Genomic DNA, 19,245 nt, shown 5'->3' on the forward strand with positions numbered 1-19,245 from the left:
CTACAGAAGCGACGGCCGGGGGTCTGCAGGCAGACACTATTAAACAGTTGGGGCGCTGGTATTCAAACTGTTTCAAACGCTACGTTTGGTTGCACATGTTGTAATTTACTGAAGAAGTGCACTCACGCTTGTTGTCTTTTGTTTGGATTACAGTTTCACGAGCCTGTGACGCAGGGCGGAAATTGGGACCGGCCCAGTATCAGCTAACCACCACTTCAGGAACAAGGAATGGAAGACCAGTGGTCTGGGTCGTGGGACACTTATACGTGAGGCGTGCCGCGGACATATCCAGGGCAGGTGATGCGATCCACACATCTGAGGAATATGGTTTCAGGGTGTCCTTCCATGGGAAGGGCAGTTTGTGTATTGACCGACTGCAAAGTTTTGTGGAACAATTGTTAGGGTGGCACAGGTCACCGCCATCAGTAGTCATAATGCACATCGGGGGCAATGACTTGGTGAGGTTGGGCAGACGGGCTTTAATCGAACACATACTTTCAGCAGTTAGTTGGTTAGCAAAGACACTCCCGGGGTGCACGATAGCTTGGTCACAAATGATTCTGAGGAGGGTATGGAGGGGTGGGTGGGCCACGACAGCGTTGAAATATTCGGTAAAGAGGGTCAACAATAAAATGGAGAAATTATTTCGTTCTACCCACCTTCAAAGTATACCTCACGGGTGCATCTTGGGGGTCCATTGTTATTCAGACGATGGGGTACACCTGTCCAGGGTGGGGAATGACATATTGATAGGAGACATGATAGCTTGGCTAGTGGGATTGAGGAGACATGACCTATAAGAGTTGTGGGGGGGCCAGATAGTCGGTCAACTATCTGGCCTGTGGCGGTAAGGTCATGATCGGTGACCAGTGATTTCAAGGTCCCTAGTGGGGGCGTCACCCATTATGGATGGGAGCGCCCGGGGGGAGGCGGCCATTGGCCCCTCCCACGGGGGGGGGCACCCATTACAGATGGGATCGCCCAGGGGGAGACGGCCATAGGCCCCTCCCAGGGGGAGACGGCTATATGCCCCTCCCACAAATTTCTCGGGGGCCGGATATCCGCTGCAGCGGAAGAGAGTACGGGGAAAGGGGGGGGGGGGGAGTCCACGCTGTCCTTCTTACGGTTACCCCGCACGGGAACTCGGACGTCCTTAAGATGGCGCAGAGTGGAAGGGGGCCCCCATGACAAGGGAAGTTACGGTTGGCTACGAGGGTAAAGTCCTCTGCGCATGCGCCACTCACGCGTGAGGGCAGAAATTTGGTGATAGGGATCTGACACCGGTTAAGACCTTGCCGTTGGCCCCTAACGGTAGGATGTACAAAATTCGTATGCAATGCATTATGTCATGATGTTAGACTCGGTTAGGAAAATCTTTGTATTAGAGATTTGTTAAGGTTAGCCTGGATACCTGTCTTCATCAAGTGTAATGAAAGCTGAATTTTGTACATGATAAATGAAACGTTTTTAATTTAAAGTTTTACATTTTGTTTCATATTTTAATAAATACGGCCGGGGGGGTCGCGTGGCCCCCCTGCCTTCCAAAAGTTCAAAATGTGTCTGTCTCCTACCATTGGGATTGGTGGTGGAAGGGGTGGCGGGCATCCCGGACCATATAGCATTCAGCAGAAGGTATTTTATTCCTAAAAATACATGGTCACACCATCACCCAGCCCACCAACTGCTTAAAACTTTGGTATCTTGTTTTTTCATATGAAAGTTAGTATGGTTGCAGTAGACATGAAGAATAAAAGCAGAATCTGTAGTACGAAATTAGACGCACTAAAAATAGTTGGTAATTTGTTACAAAAAGATATTAGAATAAGTTTACTGTCATTTTAAAAGCTACTGTAGCTCTAAATGTGCAGTAACATGCAGAGAGATTCTGTCTTTCCTGAAAACTAAATATATGGTAATAAAAATCTCTTTTCTGCCGCGCACTCTCCATTTACGAAAAAATGGATGGAAGAAGGAAAACGTAATTTTAATTGTTTTAACTGGAACTGTAATTATGCTGTGTGACCGACCTTTCACCTTAGCTGCTGGTTCTGATAGTACGCATAGTGGTGCCAGAAGTAAACTGCAGTATATTACAGTTGAGCAGCAACTTATTTTATTATTACGGATGACTAGAAACGTCACAACTCAATGGTAATAAGGAAAATATAGTTAGGAGTTTTTAACAGGGATTAACCCCATACAGTGCTTAATTTGTAAAAATCAAACAAACAAAAAAGTGGGGCCCTCCTCAGGGGGTCACCACAGCTTCCACCACCTATTACCCCTGTCTGCATTGCCAATGACATACCCACATAACTACTAACCATCACACAAGTACGTCTGACAACCAAAGCTATAAAGAATGGCTTGGGCGACATGTATTAGTTGTTTTTAATGTATAATGAATTAATAAATAACTGTTGTTCTGCTCATCTTTAAATTACACAAACAGCGACACCATGTGGCAGCTGTCATAAGTTCTAGTGTTGACAATTAAAGACCAGCGCTGAGCACCAGCAAACCACCAGCTCAAATTAAGCACTGCTCCCCTGTATTATACTTGAGTCACGAAAACACAGTGCCTATCACAAAAGCTGCTGACAGTGTGGAAGCCAAGCTAATCAGAATACAATTGTTCTTCAAACAATGAAACTAATGACTGGTTCTTTAACTCTTGTTTCCAGGTATTCTTGTCGGAAGATTCTCAACAATTAGTTATTATGATTCTCAACCTTTATGTTTATTTACTGTAATGCTAGAGCTTATTACAAGAAAGGAGGAATCAGTCTACATGCTACCACACATAGCGACCTGCAGCTACTTTTAACCCCTTCCATGCTCATGACGAGCTCAGCTCGTCATGAGGCACAGTTGAGCTGTGCTGATGACGAGCTGAGCTAAAAGTGGCACCAATAAAATCTGCACATTGGGCTGTTTACCTTCACACTACAGACTTCACATCTATTCCTGAAGTAGTAACAGAGCAAAGATGAAATTAAACAGGACTGGGGACAGGTGGAGGATGTGGCAGTGCATTTTAAGGAATAACATACCCTGTACCATACCTTATGTAGGATACTGACATTCACCTTAAAGTTCTAAGAAATAAGAACTCTGCCACTGGCCTTATTTCTCCCCACGATCATGCCAATGATAATTTGCATTATCCTTATAATGTACAATGGGGATATCCCTATTAAATGCACATGTCCCTGTTTTTTCTTGTGAAATTAGTTATTATTTGAGCAAAAATTTAGAATTCATGTGAAATCTTCAATGTAAAAACAAGCACAAAAACCTACAGTTTGTAATGTATTCCAAACATATTTCAATAGTACCTATATAAGTCACTATGAAAGTCAGCTTTGTGGTTTAGAGTGCTTGCTACCATGCAGTCATGATTCTGTTACCGAACTCCAGCAGTGCCGCCCACTTAGATTCTGATTTTACTAAAGTGTGATATTACATTACATATTTCTCTCAGATTCAAAACATGGGTCTTTTGAAGATCGCAATAGTTAGCAGCTGATCTACACCACATTCACAAATAAATCATAAATGTCAGCATGAAGGAGAATAATGTCATCTGTCTGATTCAAACATATTCATGCCCACTGCAGGCAATGTGATGATTTTTACACTTATCGTAGTATTTCTTTTCTTTTTTTCTTCACATAAAAATAATTCTCTTTAACCACAGTTCTTAAAAGGGTACGGGTTCCAAACTACTGCACCCTCTCATCTGTGACGGGGGCATTTAGGTGTGAGTTTCAAAGTGTAGACACCGTCCTTCATCTGCTCTGGTGGTGTCCCAGGGTGAGTGATTGCTGCGTGAAGTCTTCTCTGAGTTTGAGAAAATTGACCTCACAGAACTGAGCTTTATCCGCTGGTGACACTATTGGGATGTGTCTGGACAGTTCCCTCTCAAGCCGCTTTACAATCCTTGCTTTACTGATAGCCAAGCACAGGGTGGCGATATAGTGGGATAAGGTCGGCTCTAAAGGGTGGATTACTGCGAACAGAAAATCATCTTCTATAATGATGCAAAAGACACTTATATCAAGCTCAACTCACCCACGGCCCAACCCAAAGATATCTGGTCCCCTTTGGGACAGTACTGATCATCACAGCCACATGGTCCACAGTAGGCCCAACGGCTTCACTGCGTGGACCCTTGTGGGCAAAATAAGGTGTTCCCATTAAGTGACTAATGCTATGCATTTGTTCTATCTGAGCTTCTGCATGTGGCTTTAAGCAATATCGCAGACCCGACTGCATTCAAGAAAAAAATGAAAACTTACCTTTGCGCTTGCTAGGCTCCTTGCTCCCCTTAAGACGCGCCAGGACACACATGAGCAGCTGTGCGCGTTAAAAATCCAAATAACATAACATGTGGTGCTTTCTTTTTCAAGGAAAATAATGACTGCTCTCTCCTGAGTACCGTTGGTGAGCTTTTATTGTGGCACATGTATATAACGTTTTTTGAAGTTTGGAACTTTTGATAAGTGTGGGAAAACCATTCTAAACTTTTCACCAGAGAATGTATTTTATCAGAGCCTAAGTTTCTCAAATAAAATCAATCTTTAAGTTGGGGGAGTAGGAGAAGTGATATATGTTTGTGATTGTATATTTATTAAAGATATTCCCAGCCTATGGCACTGCATTTGCTTTCCATAGCTACCTTTCTATTCTGTGCTGGAAGTATGAGTTGTGTAACTTATCCGATGCACAGACATATTGTCGTGTTTGGGGTCAAGAAACCAGAGAGGTGGCATACACTATAACCCAATGGCTTAAGTACTGAGGTAGTCATGAAAAACCTGAGAGCGGTTGAGTCAGAGCTAGTGTGAGGAGGTTTGCCACACTTGTAAAGGGACATTTTTCTGACCACTGCTCACCCTCTTCAACCAAGGGGAGCAACCTTGCCCCTTTCATAGACAGCAGGCCACCCTCTCCCCCTGGCTCCATCCTATCTTGCCCTGCCTTAAAGCAAAGTCCAATTTGAAGCAGACATCTATATGACTATAATAGAACTCTGGGTGCATATACAGGTACCAACCGTTGTCTTGTCCGCTTCATTAATTAGTCGATCATGGAAAACTCTCAGACACTCATTTCTCCAAACTCGCACCATTTGTGCAACTGTAGTGAATCTGGTGGAAAATTAAATATGTTTTAATCAATCGGGCATGGCAAATATATCACAGATGTAACATTGTGAACATGCCAAGGTATGGCACTTTTAGGCTTCATGTACAAACTTGTTATGCATTTAAATTACTTATGAATCCATGGAGAAAAAATATTTTCATGGCCACCACACATTATTCAGTTGGAACATTTTGTATAAATCTAACCTTAGCATGTTTATCATTACTACATCATCAATATATTTGATTGTGTTCAGACTAAGCAGATACTTCATGGCTCTTGCTTCATTCCTTCAATAAATGTAAATTAAGGGCCAGATTCAGAGATTGGCGGAGAGGGTACTCCGTCGCAAAGGCAACAGAGTACCCTCCCCTCCAAACTGAAGTTCCACCCACCCTATTTCGATACGGGTAGAACTAAAGTATGTCAGGGTAGGAAACTCCTCCATCTCCACCGCTGACAAACAACTTTGGCAGCCCAGCAAAGTAAGGGCCATCGTAGGTTTTGCCCATTTAAAGTGGGAGGTCAAATGACCACTTTTTACTGTCCATCACTGCTAGGTAAAACCTGGTGGCAAGGGACAGGGAAAACGTGTAAAAGAACCCCATGCCGATTGCTTTTCTTATTTCCCAAAAGAAAATTCCACTTTAGGATTTTATTTTTGACAATAAAAAAAATTACGTTTTTGCCATACGGCTCGGACATGTTGATGGAGCAGTCTATCAAACGTTCAATTCATTGACAGGAAATGACGTGACGGAGGTTCCTACCAATGCAAGAGATGTCTACTGGGCCGGGGAAATCTCTAAATTTTGTGGGTGGATACTCTGTGACTGGAGGTGACTGTCTGAAAAGTTTCAGCACTCCGTCCATCAACTCCTTGTGTTTGCTTTACTCTTTTAGAGTAACAGAGTATTTTACTGTATCACCCTGGCAGAGTAATTCACGTCTGCCGAAATCTAAATCAGACTCTTAGGGGCCCATTAGGATGGCGGGCGGATTGCCCCCGCCAGGCTGGCGGAAGCCACCGCTGGCCTGGCGGGGGCGATCCGCCCGCCATCCATGCTACAATGACCCCCGGCCATATTAACATGGCTGGGGGGTCCACGGCGGACGGAAAGACCAGGGCGGAAAAGGATTTATATGGTGGCGGTGTCTATCAGACACCGCCAGCCATATCAGGATGGGCTTCGTCAGATGTTGCCGCCACGGAAAAGCATGCAGTCTTCACTTTGGGGGCCCGCTGCAGGCCCCCATGGTGAAGGCGAGGTGGGGGTGCACATGAGGGGTACCTGTGGTACCCCCCTGCATTTGCATGCACAATGCGGCAGGCAACACGCGGTGCCTGCCGCTTTGTGTATGCAAATGCATAACGAGCATTTTTAACATTGCGGCAGGTGCTGGTGTAAACACCGCCCGCCGCAATGTTAAACATGCATGATGCGCCCGCCACTGCGGCGGGCGCATCCTAATACCCCCCATGGGACCCCAGCCCTTATGGCGGGCGGCCCTTTCCCCGATGGGATGGCGGGCAGACTAAGTCCGCCCGTCATCCTAATTTTTTTTTTTTTTTTAATATATTTTTATTGCAGGAATCAGTAAATCGTTACATATTCGACCAGCATTATAGATCAAACAAAATCAATGACACGCAACCCTCCGTCCCCCAGCAGTATGTACTCTTACACAGCCATTCAGCCCACAACCCTACGGTCGGGCGGCGAAATTCAATGGGGGCTCAGCAGGAAGGCGAAGCTGGTCCGGATGATCCACTGTCCGTCATCTGCTTTTCCAAACAAGCCTACAAAACCCAGAAAGAAAACCCCACCCTCAAAACACTATGAACCAAAGTAATCCCTACCCAACCCCGCCATCAGTGCACGGTAACAACCGCATTAGGATCTGTGAGAGGACCCATGAGGAAAGCAACAGCGCTGTAAAGTGCAATCGTCTATCGGGACTCGGGGCGAGCTGCTTCCTCACTTTCAGAGTCGCTGGGGGCGCAATAATCCCTGAGGGTCTGCATTAACGTCTCCCATTCTAGCGCTGCCTCCTGTGCCTTCTCGTTACACTGTCTCCTAGCTAGCTGGTATCTCAGTGTGCTTTCCCCCGCTGCCCACTTCAAGAGTTCGCTGTGCCACCGGCTCCCTGTCGGACCAGCCCGTGCCTTCCAGTTCCTGGTCACCTCTCGTTTAGCAAGGAGAAGCCCCAAATCGATGAATTTGCTAGTAATTTTGTTTTTGGGGGTATGTGGAAACCAGTGTAGGAGTCCCACTGCCGCATCAACCGATAAGGATCTCCCTGTCACTTCCTCCAGGGTCTTCCCCACTTCCATCCAATAGGAGGACAATCCCGGGCAGGACCACAACATGTGGAGAAGGTCTGCCTCCGGCGCCGGGCATCTGGGGCAGTCCGCCGAGCTCGTAGCAAAATATCGTTGGATTTTCGCCGGGGTCAGATATGCCCTATGGAGAACGTAGTAGTGGACCAATTGAAAGCGGGCGTGGCGTGTGCCCTTCCAGGCTCGCCGCACCAGTTGGGACCAGGTCGTCTCCGGGATCTCCTTGCCAATGTCCTCCTCCCAACGGGTTCTCAGAGTAGTGAGGGGGGCCAGCCCCTCATTGATCAGTCTACCGTAGAGGCAAGTGACCGCCTTCACCGTACCCGCAGACATCATGACGTATTGGCACACCGGAGATATAGGGGGTTCCTCTTGTCCGCATTTCCAGTGCGGCTGGATCGCACGGGCTAGGGCCGAGTGCAATAGAAAGTCGCCGCGAGGAACCTCAAAGCGATCAATGAGCTCCTGAAAGGGCAAGAGCGCCCCGTCCTCGTAGAGGTCACCTACCAATTGTAAGCCTGCGTCCTCCCAGCTTGCCAACCGTGACCAATCACCGCCATGGGGCAAGGCCGTCAGCATCCCCAAAGGTATTTCGGGCGCATACGGTATTCTCAGGTGGCCCCGGGCGTGAGCTCGGTTCCAACACAGGCGAACGGTCTTCTCCTCTAGCGACAAGTCCTGTAAGGCCAAACGTTGTCGCAGCGCTATGAAGGAGAGAACATGCCTGGCCATACCCATCCCTCTCCTGTCTTCTGGGCCCCGGAATTCCCGGGCGATCTCCTGGGTGAAGGTCTGGAGCTGCGCCGCTAAGTAGTACTTTCCAAAGTCCGGCACCGCAAGCCCACCCTCGGCTTTCGGCCTCATCAGGGTCCTGAGGGCCACCCTTCGGCGGCCCGAGCCCCAGAGGAATCCAACTATCATTGATCGTAATAGTCGAAACGTGGCCGGTGGGACCCAGATCGGTAGCGCCCGGAAATAATACAGCAACCGGGGAAGCGCCACCATTTTGAGCAAAGCGATCCGCCCTGCCACCGAGAGCGGTAGTGTAGCCCAGAAGTCCATACTGCCCCGTAGTGCTCGAGTGCCGCGGGCAATGTTCCCATCCAGGAGGTCAGATGGTTCATGGTAGACGTACACCCCCAGGTACTTAAAGCAGTCAGGTTCCCATCTAATCTCTCTACTGAGAGCAGGGCTAGGGGTGCCTTTGCGAACCGGGAAAAGACAGGTCTTAGCCCAATTCACCCGGAGGCCCGAGACCTCCCCAAACGTCGTGAGCGCCGTCGCAGCTCCATGCAGGGCAGCAATCGGGTCCTCAAGGAAGAGCAGCAGGTCGTCTGCATACAGCGAAACGTAGTGTGGGCCTGAAGGTGTCCACAAGCCATTATAATGGGCTCCCGATGGGAGGTGCAGCGCGAGTGGCTCCACCGCCAGCGCAAAGAGAAGCGGGGATAACGAACAACCCTGCCTCGTGCCTCTCTCCACCGGGTATTGTGAGGAAATTAGCGGGCCTGCCTGAACCCTGGCCGATGCAGAGGCATACAGGACCGTGGTCCATCTGATGAAGCCCTCGCCAAGGCCGAACCTCCGTAACACAGTACACAGGTAGTCCCATTCCAGGCTGTCAAAAGCCTTCTCTAAGTCTACCGATAGGACTACCGGGCACGGGGCATCCACGAGCGGTTCTCCCAGCAAGCGGAACAACCTGCGGATGTTCATGGTCGTGTTGCGCCTGGGGATGAATCCAGCCTTGTCCTCATGTACCAGAGAGCTCGTGTGACCCAGCAGCCTCGAAGCCAAGATGCTGCTCAGTATTTTATAGTCAACCGTCAACATTGATAAGGGACGGTAAGACCTCGGATCCGACGAGTCCCTTCCGGGCTTGAGGAGGGGAACCACTAAGGCCTCGCACATCGAGCCTGGGAGCCGACCAAGCCTCTTCGCCTCTCTATATACTATTAATAACCTTGGGGCTAGGAGATCAGCATAAGCTGCATAAAATTCCACAGGAAGGCCGTCTAGGCCCGGGGTCTTATTCCTCGCCATCTTTTTAATGGCGCTGCGGATCTCTCCCAGTTCTATGTCGGACCCCAGGGCCTTCGCCACGTCCTGCTCCACTGTTTGGAGCTCCAGGGGCCGTAGATAATTATCAAGCAGGTCAGGGTCTCTGACAGAGCGACTGCGGTACAAAAGTTCGTAGTAGTGCAGGTAGCAGCTCAGAATCTCAGGCTGAGTGTGTACCACGGTCCCGTCCGCCATGCGCATGGACGTCGTCAATGAGGACTGGCGCGTAGGGTTGGCTAGCCATGCCAGCAATGTGCTCGACCTATCCCCCTCTGCGAGGGACCTAACCGTGTAGGCCTTGTAGTCGAAACAGCGCAGCCGTTCGACCTCCGCCGCTACCGCCTCCTTCGCCTCCGCCGTGCGTTCCTGTAGTTCAGGGCGCCCGGGGCGGCGGAGTTCCAACTCGCGGAGTTTCCGGTCAGCTGTATCTAAGTTGGCAAGGATAATTCGCCTCATGCCGACCTTCTTGGAAATACAGTATCCCCTCACCACCACCTTAAAAGCGTCCCATTCTAGCGCTCTCGAGCTCGCGGTGCCCCCGTTGGACGCAAAGTACTCCGAGATCTGATCTCCTAGGTCCGCTTTGAAAACGCTGTCCTCAAGGATCTCGGGACGTAACTTCCAGGTGGGCACCGCAGGCACCCCCGGAAACCAACGAAGGTCCAGCAGGAGGGGGTTATGATCTGAGATGGTCCTGGCCAAATATTCAGACCGGACCGCTGCTGAAACCAGTTCAGCCGAGCCAAGAAATCCGTCCAGTCTAACGTGTAACTCATGGAGGCCCGAGAAGTAGGAATAGTCCCTAGTTGCGGGGTGTTGCGCCCTCCAAATATCCGTTAGACCCCAGTGTGTCTGCCAGTCCCTACGACCTTTAGCCACACGGCGAACCGGAGAGTCAGGGAGGGGCGGATGCGAGCGGTCAGTGTCCACATCCACTACTGAATTGAAATCTCCACCGAGCAGAAGGGGCCCGGAGAAGAAGTGGGCCAACGAGCCCGATAACCTGGAAAGGAAGGCAATCTGGTCTATATTGGGAGCGTACACACAGCAAACGTTTAGGTCCCTCCCTCCTAAAGTGCCCGAAATGGCCACATAACGCCCCTCTGGATCTATCACTGTTTTCGTGACCTGGAAGGGAACCCCAGCTCTAACCCAAATCAGCGCCCCTCTGGCATATGCGGAGTACTAAGTGCAAAAGACCTGCCCCCTCCACCTACGCTGTAGCGCCGCCCCTTCCGCCTTGTTCAGATGGGTCTCCTGCAGCAGCGCCATTTGTACCCCCATACGCACTAAATAAGCGTGGACTTTGTGACGCCTAGACATGGTGTGGAGCTCCCGCACGTTCCAAGTAATACATTTCACATTAGCAACATCAGCCATTGTCCCATATCGTTCGTGCAAAGTCTCCCCATCCGGGTCCCAACAAAGAAAGAGCATCAATCAACCCAGCACTGATGGCGGCCATTTTCCCCAACCAAAACTTAACAACCCCAGTTCGAACCAAACCCCCATCCACCCTCCCCAGAACAGGACCCAAATAGCACCATCCAGTTCCCATCCAAACCATACCCTCCAAAAACCCACTGTCCCCGACTAATCCTGCGGTCGCCACCGTAGGAAGGCCTTAAGGGCCAGGTGCGGGCCGGGCGTTGGCAGTGGGCCCTCGATGCCCTGGCTACCAGGACTAAAGCAAGCCCAAAACAGTACCAGAAACCCTCGGGGCAAAAGCAAGGCACCCCACCCCCCCTTCCCCGGGAGTCAGCATCAATCGTCGGTACCCGCCACCCCCGTTTCGGGCCCCCACCCAAATGGATGTAGCTCACCCCGTTAACCCTGTCCATCCAGAAGGTCTTCCACCGATTTCGGTGTGATCACCGGCGTGTGGACGCTATCAGTCACCGATTCCTCGGAGTCCGTCGGTGCCCCCTCGTCACCAGGGTCCGCTTCCTCTTCAATGGCACCGTCTCGTGAGCCAGACAGCGCAGATAACACCTCCAGCACTCCCTTCCGCTCCGTCGATGTCTCCGCAGTTGAGGGTCCGCCGGATCGGCCACGGCGACTCCGAATCCTTTTGGACCGCCGTCTCTGCTCCGGCTCCGCCGCCAGCTGAGATGAGGAGCTAAAGCCATCTTTCCCAGCTCTATAGAGTTCAAGCCAGTTACAGACATCCTCCGGGGTATCAAAGAATTGAGTCTTGTCATCGACAATTATGCGGAGTCTTGCAGGAAATAGGAGCGAGTATTGGATGCCCTCGCTCCGGAGCTCGCGCTTGACCGCCAAGAATGAAAACCGCCTGCGTTGGGTTTCATAGGTGTAATCCGGGAAGATGTTCACCTGGCTGTTCGCCACTTTGAATGGGCCATTATGTCTGGCGGCATTGAGGATGAGGTCTCTGTCCCGAAAGTGCAATAACCGTGCCACCACCGGTCGCGGGGCAGGTCCCTGTTGTGGTGGCCTCGCTGGGACTCTATGAGCTCGCTCCAGGGTGTAGAAGGAGGATAGACCCTCCGGGGCCACCGTGTCTCGGAGCCAGGCTTCCAAGTATGCCACCATGTCGCCATCCTCAATCTTCTCCGGCAGGCCCACCACACGAATGTTGTTTCGCCTGTTACGGCCCTTCGCATCTTCCGCTCGCTGCTCCAGGGCAGTAATCCGGGACAGGGCATCCTTCATAGTCGCGGCCAAGGTTCGCTGCGCCGGCTCCATGGTTTTCACCGAGCTCTCCACTTCCTTGACCCTATACGAAAGCTTGCCGTGATCCGCTCTAAGGAGGCCTAGGCTCGTCGCCACCTGGGCAATGTCCTGCTGGAGGGCTGAGCGTGTGGTCGCAATCGCCTCCAAGACGCGGTCAAATTGCTGCTGCATTGGTGCACCACCAGAACTCTCCGGGTCTCCACGTTCCTCTTTGTCCGGGGTCTCCGAGTCTGAGGCGGCTGGGGTAGTCCCCTTGGCTCCCCTAGGTTTCCCCATGTCGCCGGAAGCACACAGTGTGGATCCAGGGACAGGCGCCACCGAGTGCGGGCGTCGGCTATGTCTCTCCCGGTTGCTGGTCTTCGGGTCGAGTGCCGGTGATCCCCGTCTCCAGGGCCTGTTGGACCTTCTCAGCTTCGGCTTGCGCCACCACCACGTCGTCTGAGGGCACCGAGGAGGAGGCGGAGACAATCGGCGCCAGGTCGGGCAGGCCCGTTTGGCTGATGAGGTCCCGGAATGAGGGTCACCAACTCCACCGGATACTTTGTGGCGCCAAAGGGTTGTGCCTCCCATGGGAGTGGGTCGGTCAGGGAGATGCAGCCAAGTGCGGTGTAGGGAGTGGGCGCTACGGTCAGGGCCTCCAGGCGTCCGCGTGCCGGGATCCGCTATAGCGAGGGCATCCGACCATCTAGGTGCGATCCCCGTTGCCAGAGTCCAATCAGACCGATATCCAGACCCTCATATCACAGGGAGACGGAAGGGTGGAGGGTGCGCCGCTGCTAGTGATGCTCCTCCAGTCTAATGGTCCCGGCCAAAGGGACAATGAAGTCCGGGCGCCATGTTGGGTCGCACTCCGCGGTTCCACAAACTTCGATTTTCCGCCGGGTCACCACACGTTCGGACTGCGCCAAGTGCCCCGGCAGGTCCCCGTCGGGCCGATCAACAGTTTGCGGGGTTTAGGGTGCCCCACGGCCTCCGATTTACAGGATAATCCCGGGCTCAGTCCCGGAGCCGAGCTCTCAGGCGACCATCGCCATCGGCGCCCAAGCCACGCCCCCCGCCCGTCATCCTAATGACCCCCTTAGTTTTGAGATGAAATTATAGGAATACCTTTTGTACCAGGGGAAAAAAACTACTTTCTATGTAATTTTTCATTGCTGCACTTCAATTTGTGTCTAATTTCCACACTACCGAAAAGCAATTCTGGAACAACAGATGATGCAACAGCATCAACAATGATCCTTTAGAGTTTTTGTTATTGCATTCTAGGATCATCATTGCCGATGGGCTTCTTGGTGCTGTAGAAAATAATTAGGTGATGGTACAAGACATGGGTCTTGTACACAGTCTGCCACCGAACCCTATCAGCATGCCTCTACAACGCCGGAATTCAAGAGAAGGCCCTGGCCTGGACCACATCCTTCCTCTCCGGCAGAACCCAGAGGGTCCGCCTCCCACCCTTCAGCTCAAAAACCACCAAGATCACCTGCGGCGTCCCACAGGGATCCTCCCTCAGCCCGACGTTGTTCAATATCTACATGGCTCCACTCGCCCACGTTGCACGACAACACAACCTCAACATCATCTCCTAAACAGACGACACCCAGCTGATTATATCCCTCACCGAAGACCCCCACACCGCCAAAGCCAACCTGCACAGTGGAATGAAAACAGCAGACTGAAGCTGAACTCACACAAAATGGAGGTCCTCATTCTCGGATCCACCCCTTCAGCCTGGGACGACTCCTGGTGGCCCACATCGCTAGGCGCAGCCCCGGAACCCACAGACCAAGCACGCAACCTGGGGGTCATCCTCGACTCCACCCTCTCCATGACCAGGCAAGTCAATGCGGTCTCTGCGTCCTGCTTCAACACCCTCCGAATGCTCCGCAGGATCTTCAAATGGATACCCCCTGATAAGAGGAAAACCGTCACCCACGCCCTTGTCACCAGCAGACTCGACTATGGAAACGCCCTCTACTCAGGAACTACAACCAAGCTCCTGAGATGACTACAACGAATCCAGAACGCCTCGGCACGACTGATCCTCGACATCCCCCGACGCAGCCACATCACACCCCACCTGAGAGACCTGCACTGGCTCCCGGTCAACTAAAGAATCACCTTCAAGCTCCTCATCCACGCACACAAGGCACTACACAACACTGGACCTACTTATGTCAACAACCGACTCAGCTTCCACACACACACCTGAAGCCTCCGCTCAGCCAACCTTGCCCTCGCCACAGTTCCTCGCATCCGGAAAGCCACCGCCGGCGGCAGATCCTTCTCCTACCTCGCCGCCAAGACCTAGAACACCCTCCCCAACAGCCTACGACAGATGCAGGACCTGCCGGCCTTCAGAAGACTTCTCAAGACCTGGCTCTTCGATCTGTAGCGCAATCCCCTCCCCCTGCCACCCCCCCTTCCCCCTCCCGCCCAGCGCCTTGAGACCCTCACGGGTGTGTAGTGCGCTTTAGAAATGCTGTGATTGATTGATTGATTGGGTGATTGATTCATCAAGATTTCATTGTTTTCTTAAATTTCAAGTGGCCAGCCTGTTTGCAAATGGCTTTCGGTACAAAGTACCGTAAGGCTGTTGATGGGATTGAAAACGATCAGTCACTATGGCAGACTTGGTTTTGTCTCTGGGACAACCACATTTTAAGTGGCAGAAGAATGGAGACTAGCTCTCATAGTGAAAGAGACCAACCTAGGGGCAGTAAAGTGAGGGCCATATAGAACCATGTAGGTATTTGATTCAGGTCCTAACTTATTAACAACACTTCCTTCCATGACAAGAATGGAAAGATAAAACTAAGCAGAGGAAGAAGAATGGAGTGCTAGATGGTCCATGAATGAAGAAACACACGAAAGATCTTTTATCTTCCCTATTCACGTGATTGCATATGGTTTCCACCACTGTAATCCATGCCAGTATGAATGGGAGCTGGTTACATACATTTTCTGTTAAAATGAGTTTTTGGGGAATGGTTTTCAAAACATCTTGTATTTAGGTGCGTGGTCTCTCTCATGTAGAAGCATTAGTTATTTCAATTAAGATTAGAGAAACAGCAGTTGATTGGATCCTCATGCATGAAGGTCCTGAGATTTGTGCAATGCCCGGGTAAAGAGATGAACTGTACACTTCTAGTAGATGCTGTACAAAGCCATACACATTTTATAAGCACAATTCAATTAAAGGCTCAATCTAAACACAAACATCTTTCTCTATTTACATGTAACTTTTTCAACTGTTTCTTCTTTTTTTGGGGGGTAGGGAGGGGGTTTATAAAGCACAAACTCGACCCGAAGATATCAGAGCACTTTACATGAGCAGCAGTTGCTTTCCAGATGGACACATTCATTTTGGGTACAGGGAGATAAACCTCTGCTAAAAGTTTGAGATTTGATGCTTAACATTAGCTCATTTAATTGGGACAGACTAAGGAGGCTTATGGGAGAATAGCACACATTACCATAATTCTCCCTGTCACTGAAGGGGACTACTTTGTGTGTGGATGTGCTCCTTGTGAAAGAGAAGCATGCCACAAGTCATACGTAAGTGAGCCGATGGCTGATGTGGGGCAATGAATTGCCCCTTTATGCATGCTCGAGTGGGTTGGAAAAATATGTGAATGGCACAAACAAAGGCAAATGGATGAAGTGTAGCAGAATCCCACTCTAAGTAACTATTACACACACATAAACTTAGTAAAATCAAGGTCATGACTAACATCGATGTGATGAAGTCAATCGTTCTGCTATTGTCTGCCAGCACTTGCCTTGGAAACAAAGCAAGAAAGAGAGACCAGAAGGTACCAAAAAAAGAGAGGAGGCACGAAATGAAAGAAAGAAGGCACGACAGAAAAAAGTAAAAAAAGAAAGACGGAAAGAATGAAAAAATGAAAGAAAGCAAGAAAGATGGAAGGAAGGAAAGAAAGAAGGCAAGAAAGAAATAAAGAAGGATAGAAAGTCAGAATGACAGAATGACAGAAAGTAAGACGGGAAAAAGGAAAGGAAAAGAATAGAGGGAAAAAAGGAAACAAAGAAAGAAAGCAAGAAAGAGGAAGGAAACAAAGCAAGAATAAAGATAGCCAAAATGAAGGGAAAACAAAGAAGGTAAAGAGAGAGAGAAAGACAAAGTAAGAAAGACAGAAAGAAAGAAAAAACAAGAGGACAGAAGGCACGAAAGAGAGAAATAAAGAAAGCTCAAAAGAAAAAAGGATAGAAAGACGGAAAGAAAGCAAACAGAAAGAAAGATGGAAGGAAAGAAGGCACGAAAGAATGAGAATTTGTGAGCAATGGAATTTCTAGCAAAAGGCACATAAATGATGGGCGGAATGTAGAACAAATCAAAACATTCACCCCAGTCAAAAGATCTGGGTTAAACGCATTGTTCTTTTGCTCACCATGCCACCCCAATTTATTTGTATTTTTTTTTTTTTGTGTTTTATAGAGCACAAACTTGACCCGTGAGGGTATCAGAGCGCTTTATATGGTATACAAGGTAAACAAACCAACATAAAATTAGGGGTGGGCGGAAGTCGCGGAGAGGCACGGAGATTGCACCAATCTCTGCGCCTCTCCGCAATATTTCCGTTTCGCGAGCACACCTGCGAGCCCGCCCGCCGCCCGCCTCTCGCCCGCCTTGTAAATTAAATTTAAAGGCTAAATATAACTTTAAATCAAACTTACCTTATTGCGCCCGTAATCTTCTCCTTCCCCGGCTTCATCTTTGGAAACTGCGCATGCACGGTTTCCAAAGATGAAGCTGGGAAGGAGAAGATTACGGGCGCATAAGGTAAGTTTGATTTAAACTTATATTTAGCCTTTAAATTTAATTTACAAGGCGGGTGGGAGGCGGGCGGGAAGCGGGAGGCAGACGGGCGGGAAGCGGGAGGAGGGCGGGCGGCCAACTTCCGCTCCGCCCACGAATAGGTGGAAATTTGCCCTGTTTTTCCGCCTTCTTGCGACAGGCGGAAAGTGCAAATTTGCGCCCATTCCGCGGGCGGAACGGAAATGTCCGCCTACCCCTACATAAAATGCAGAGAAATACTGACACATCTTACCCTTACTTCTACATGTAAATGATTACAATCATAGTTAGAAACAGTAAAAACAGTGGCCCACATATTCTTTGTGGGATAATTTGTGATCAGGGGAGGAGGCAATAGTCTTAGGGGCAGATGTATCAAGATTCCATTTTGCGAATCCTAAATAGCGATTTTTTGCAAATCGCTATTTAGAATTCGCACATTGGAATGTATGTAAAAATTCCCTATTTTTTAGCGATTCCTTAATATTCTTTATTTGCGAATTCGCATTTTGCGAATTCGCAAATAAGGAATAATTTCCCATGCATTCCTATGGGCCAGGAGGCCCATAGGTATGATTGTGAAGTAATTCTCAAATTGCGAATTCGCAATTTGCTAATCGCAATTTGAGAATTATTTCAAAGACACCCTGCTGCACCCCTGAAATGTACATGTGTGTGCATATGGCGCACATACATGACCTATGGGCATGTGTGAGCGTTACATGCCACCTTGACAAATGTCAAATTGTGCTTTATTAAAAGAATTTGCAAATTACCATCAACAAGTTAGTGGTAATTTGCGATTTCTTAACCAAAATTCTCAAATTGAAATTGCTACATACATAGCATTTAAGGAATCGCAAAAATTGCGATTCCTTAAATGCTATGGCTAAATAAGGAATCGCAATTTTTTGCAATTCCTTAAATTGCTATTTTTTCATACATTCAAAATCATGCAAAAAGGCCGTTTGCGATTCGCAAAAGCCGAAATTCTGCGAATTTCGGCCTTCGCGAGTCGCAAAAGGCTTGATACATCTGCCCCTTCGCTTCTTCCGGGAATGATAGGCTTAGATTCGTCAGGCAGAATGTGGTGGGTGAGGGCAGGGATTAGATGAGGAATTTACCCATGAGGAAGGTTTTGGTCTCCTTCTTGAAGCATGCGAGAGAAGGGATTTTTCTGATGTCGGGTGGGAAAGAGTTCCAAATTCTTGGTGCGGCCCCAGTGAACGCCCTATTGTAGGTTCTTTTTTTCTGAAAAAAGGCAGGTTGGAGTAATAGATTGCTGGCGGACTGGGAATTTCTGCTTCCTCCAGATACCACTAGTTTCTGTGCCAGATAGGCAGGAGAGTTTGTGTATAGGGCCTTGTGTGTTATGCATGTCAGTTTCAACTGGATTCTGGCTTCTAGCGGGAGCCAATTCAACGCTTTCATGTGTGGAGAGATGTGGTTGAATTTTCTGGTGCCAGTGAGTAGTCTGGCGGCTGCATTGAGGCAGGCTTTTAGAGGTGCTAAAGAGATCTTGGGTAGACCGGTAAGGGTGGAACACCCATATTCCAGTCTAGAGATGACTAGTGCTTAAACTGCCATTTTTAGGTCAGGAGCATCAATTAAAGGTTTCAGCTTCCATAGGTAACTCAGGTGGAATCTGGCTGCTTTGGCCATCGAGTTGATGTGGTCTCGCATATTCAGGTTACAGTCAGGGATTATGCCCAGGGATTTGGCAGAGTCCACAATGGTTGGCGGGCAGTTTAGGTCGGTGATGGCCTTGATCCACTTCTGAATCTCCGGGTCGGCTTTTGAAGGAGAGATTAGTAGAAAATCAGTTTTCTTTGCATTGAGTTTCAGTTGGCTAGCGGCTAGCCATTGGACAGTCAGTTTCATGGTCTCATTAAGAGAGAGGATCTCCTCGAGCCAAGAGATATTGATGTATATTTGGGTATCATCCGCGAACATATGGTAAAGATGTTGGCGGTGCGAAGAACTTCGGTAAGTGGCTCTAAGTAAAGATTAAAGAGGGTGGGGGACAGGGTTGAGCCTTGAGGGACTTCTACCGTGAACGGGGTGGGAGCTGATAGGTTGCCGTTGATGAGAAATCTCTGAGAACGGTTATGAATGAAGGACCGAAACCATTCTAGGACCACACCATCCAGGCCCATTCTGAGTTTAAGGCGTTCGAGTAGTT

General features: G+C 49.4%; 1 protein-coding gene across 1 annotated transcript in view; it reads right to left on the bottom strand.

Annotated features, from left to right (window-relative positions):
- Nucleotides 1-19,245, bottom strand: part of DNAH10 (dynein axonemal heavy chain 10) — a 1,963,751-nt gene that overhangs the window by 598,771 nt on the left and 1,345,735 nt on the right. The window contains exon 49 of the mRNA XM_086942901.1: nt 5,060-5,153. Coding sequence (XP_086799027.1) covers nt 5,060-5,153 — 94 coding nt within the window. The remainder of the gene's footprint in view (nt 1-5,059; nt 5,154-19,245) is intronic.

Source organism: Lissotriton vulgaris, chromosome 11 (assembly GCF_964263255.1).
Source record: "Lissotriton vulgaris chromosome 11, aLisVul1.2, whole genome shotgun sequence".
NCBI classification, from domain to species: domain Eukaryota; kingdom Metazoa; phylum Chordata; class Amphibia; order Caudata; family Salamandridae; genus Lissotriton; species Lissotriton vulgaris.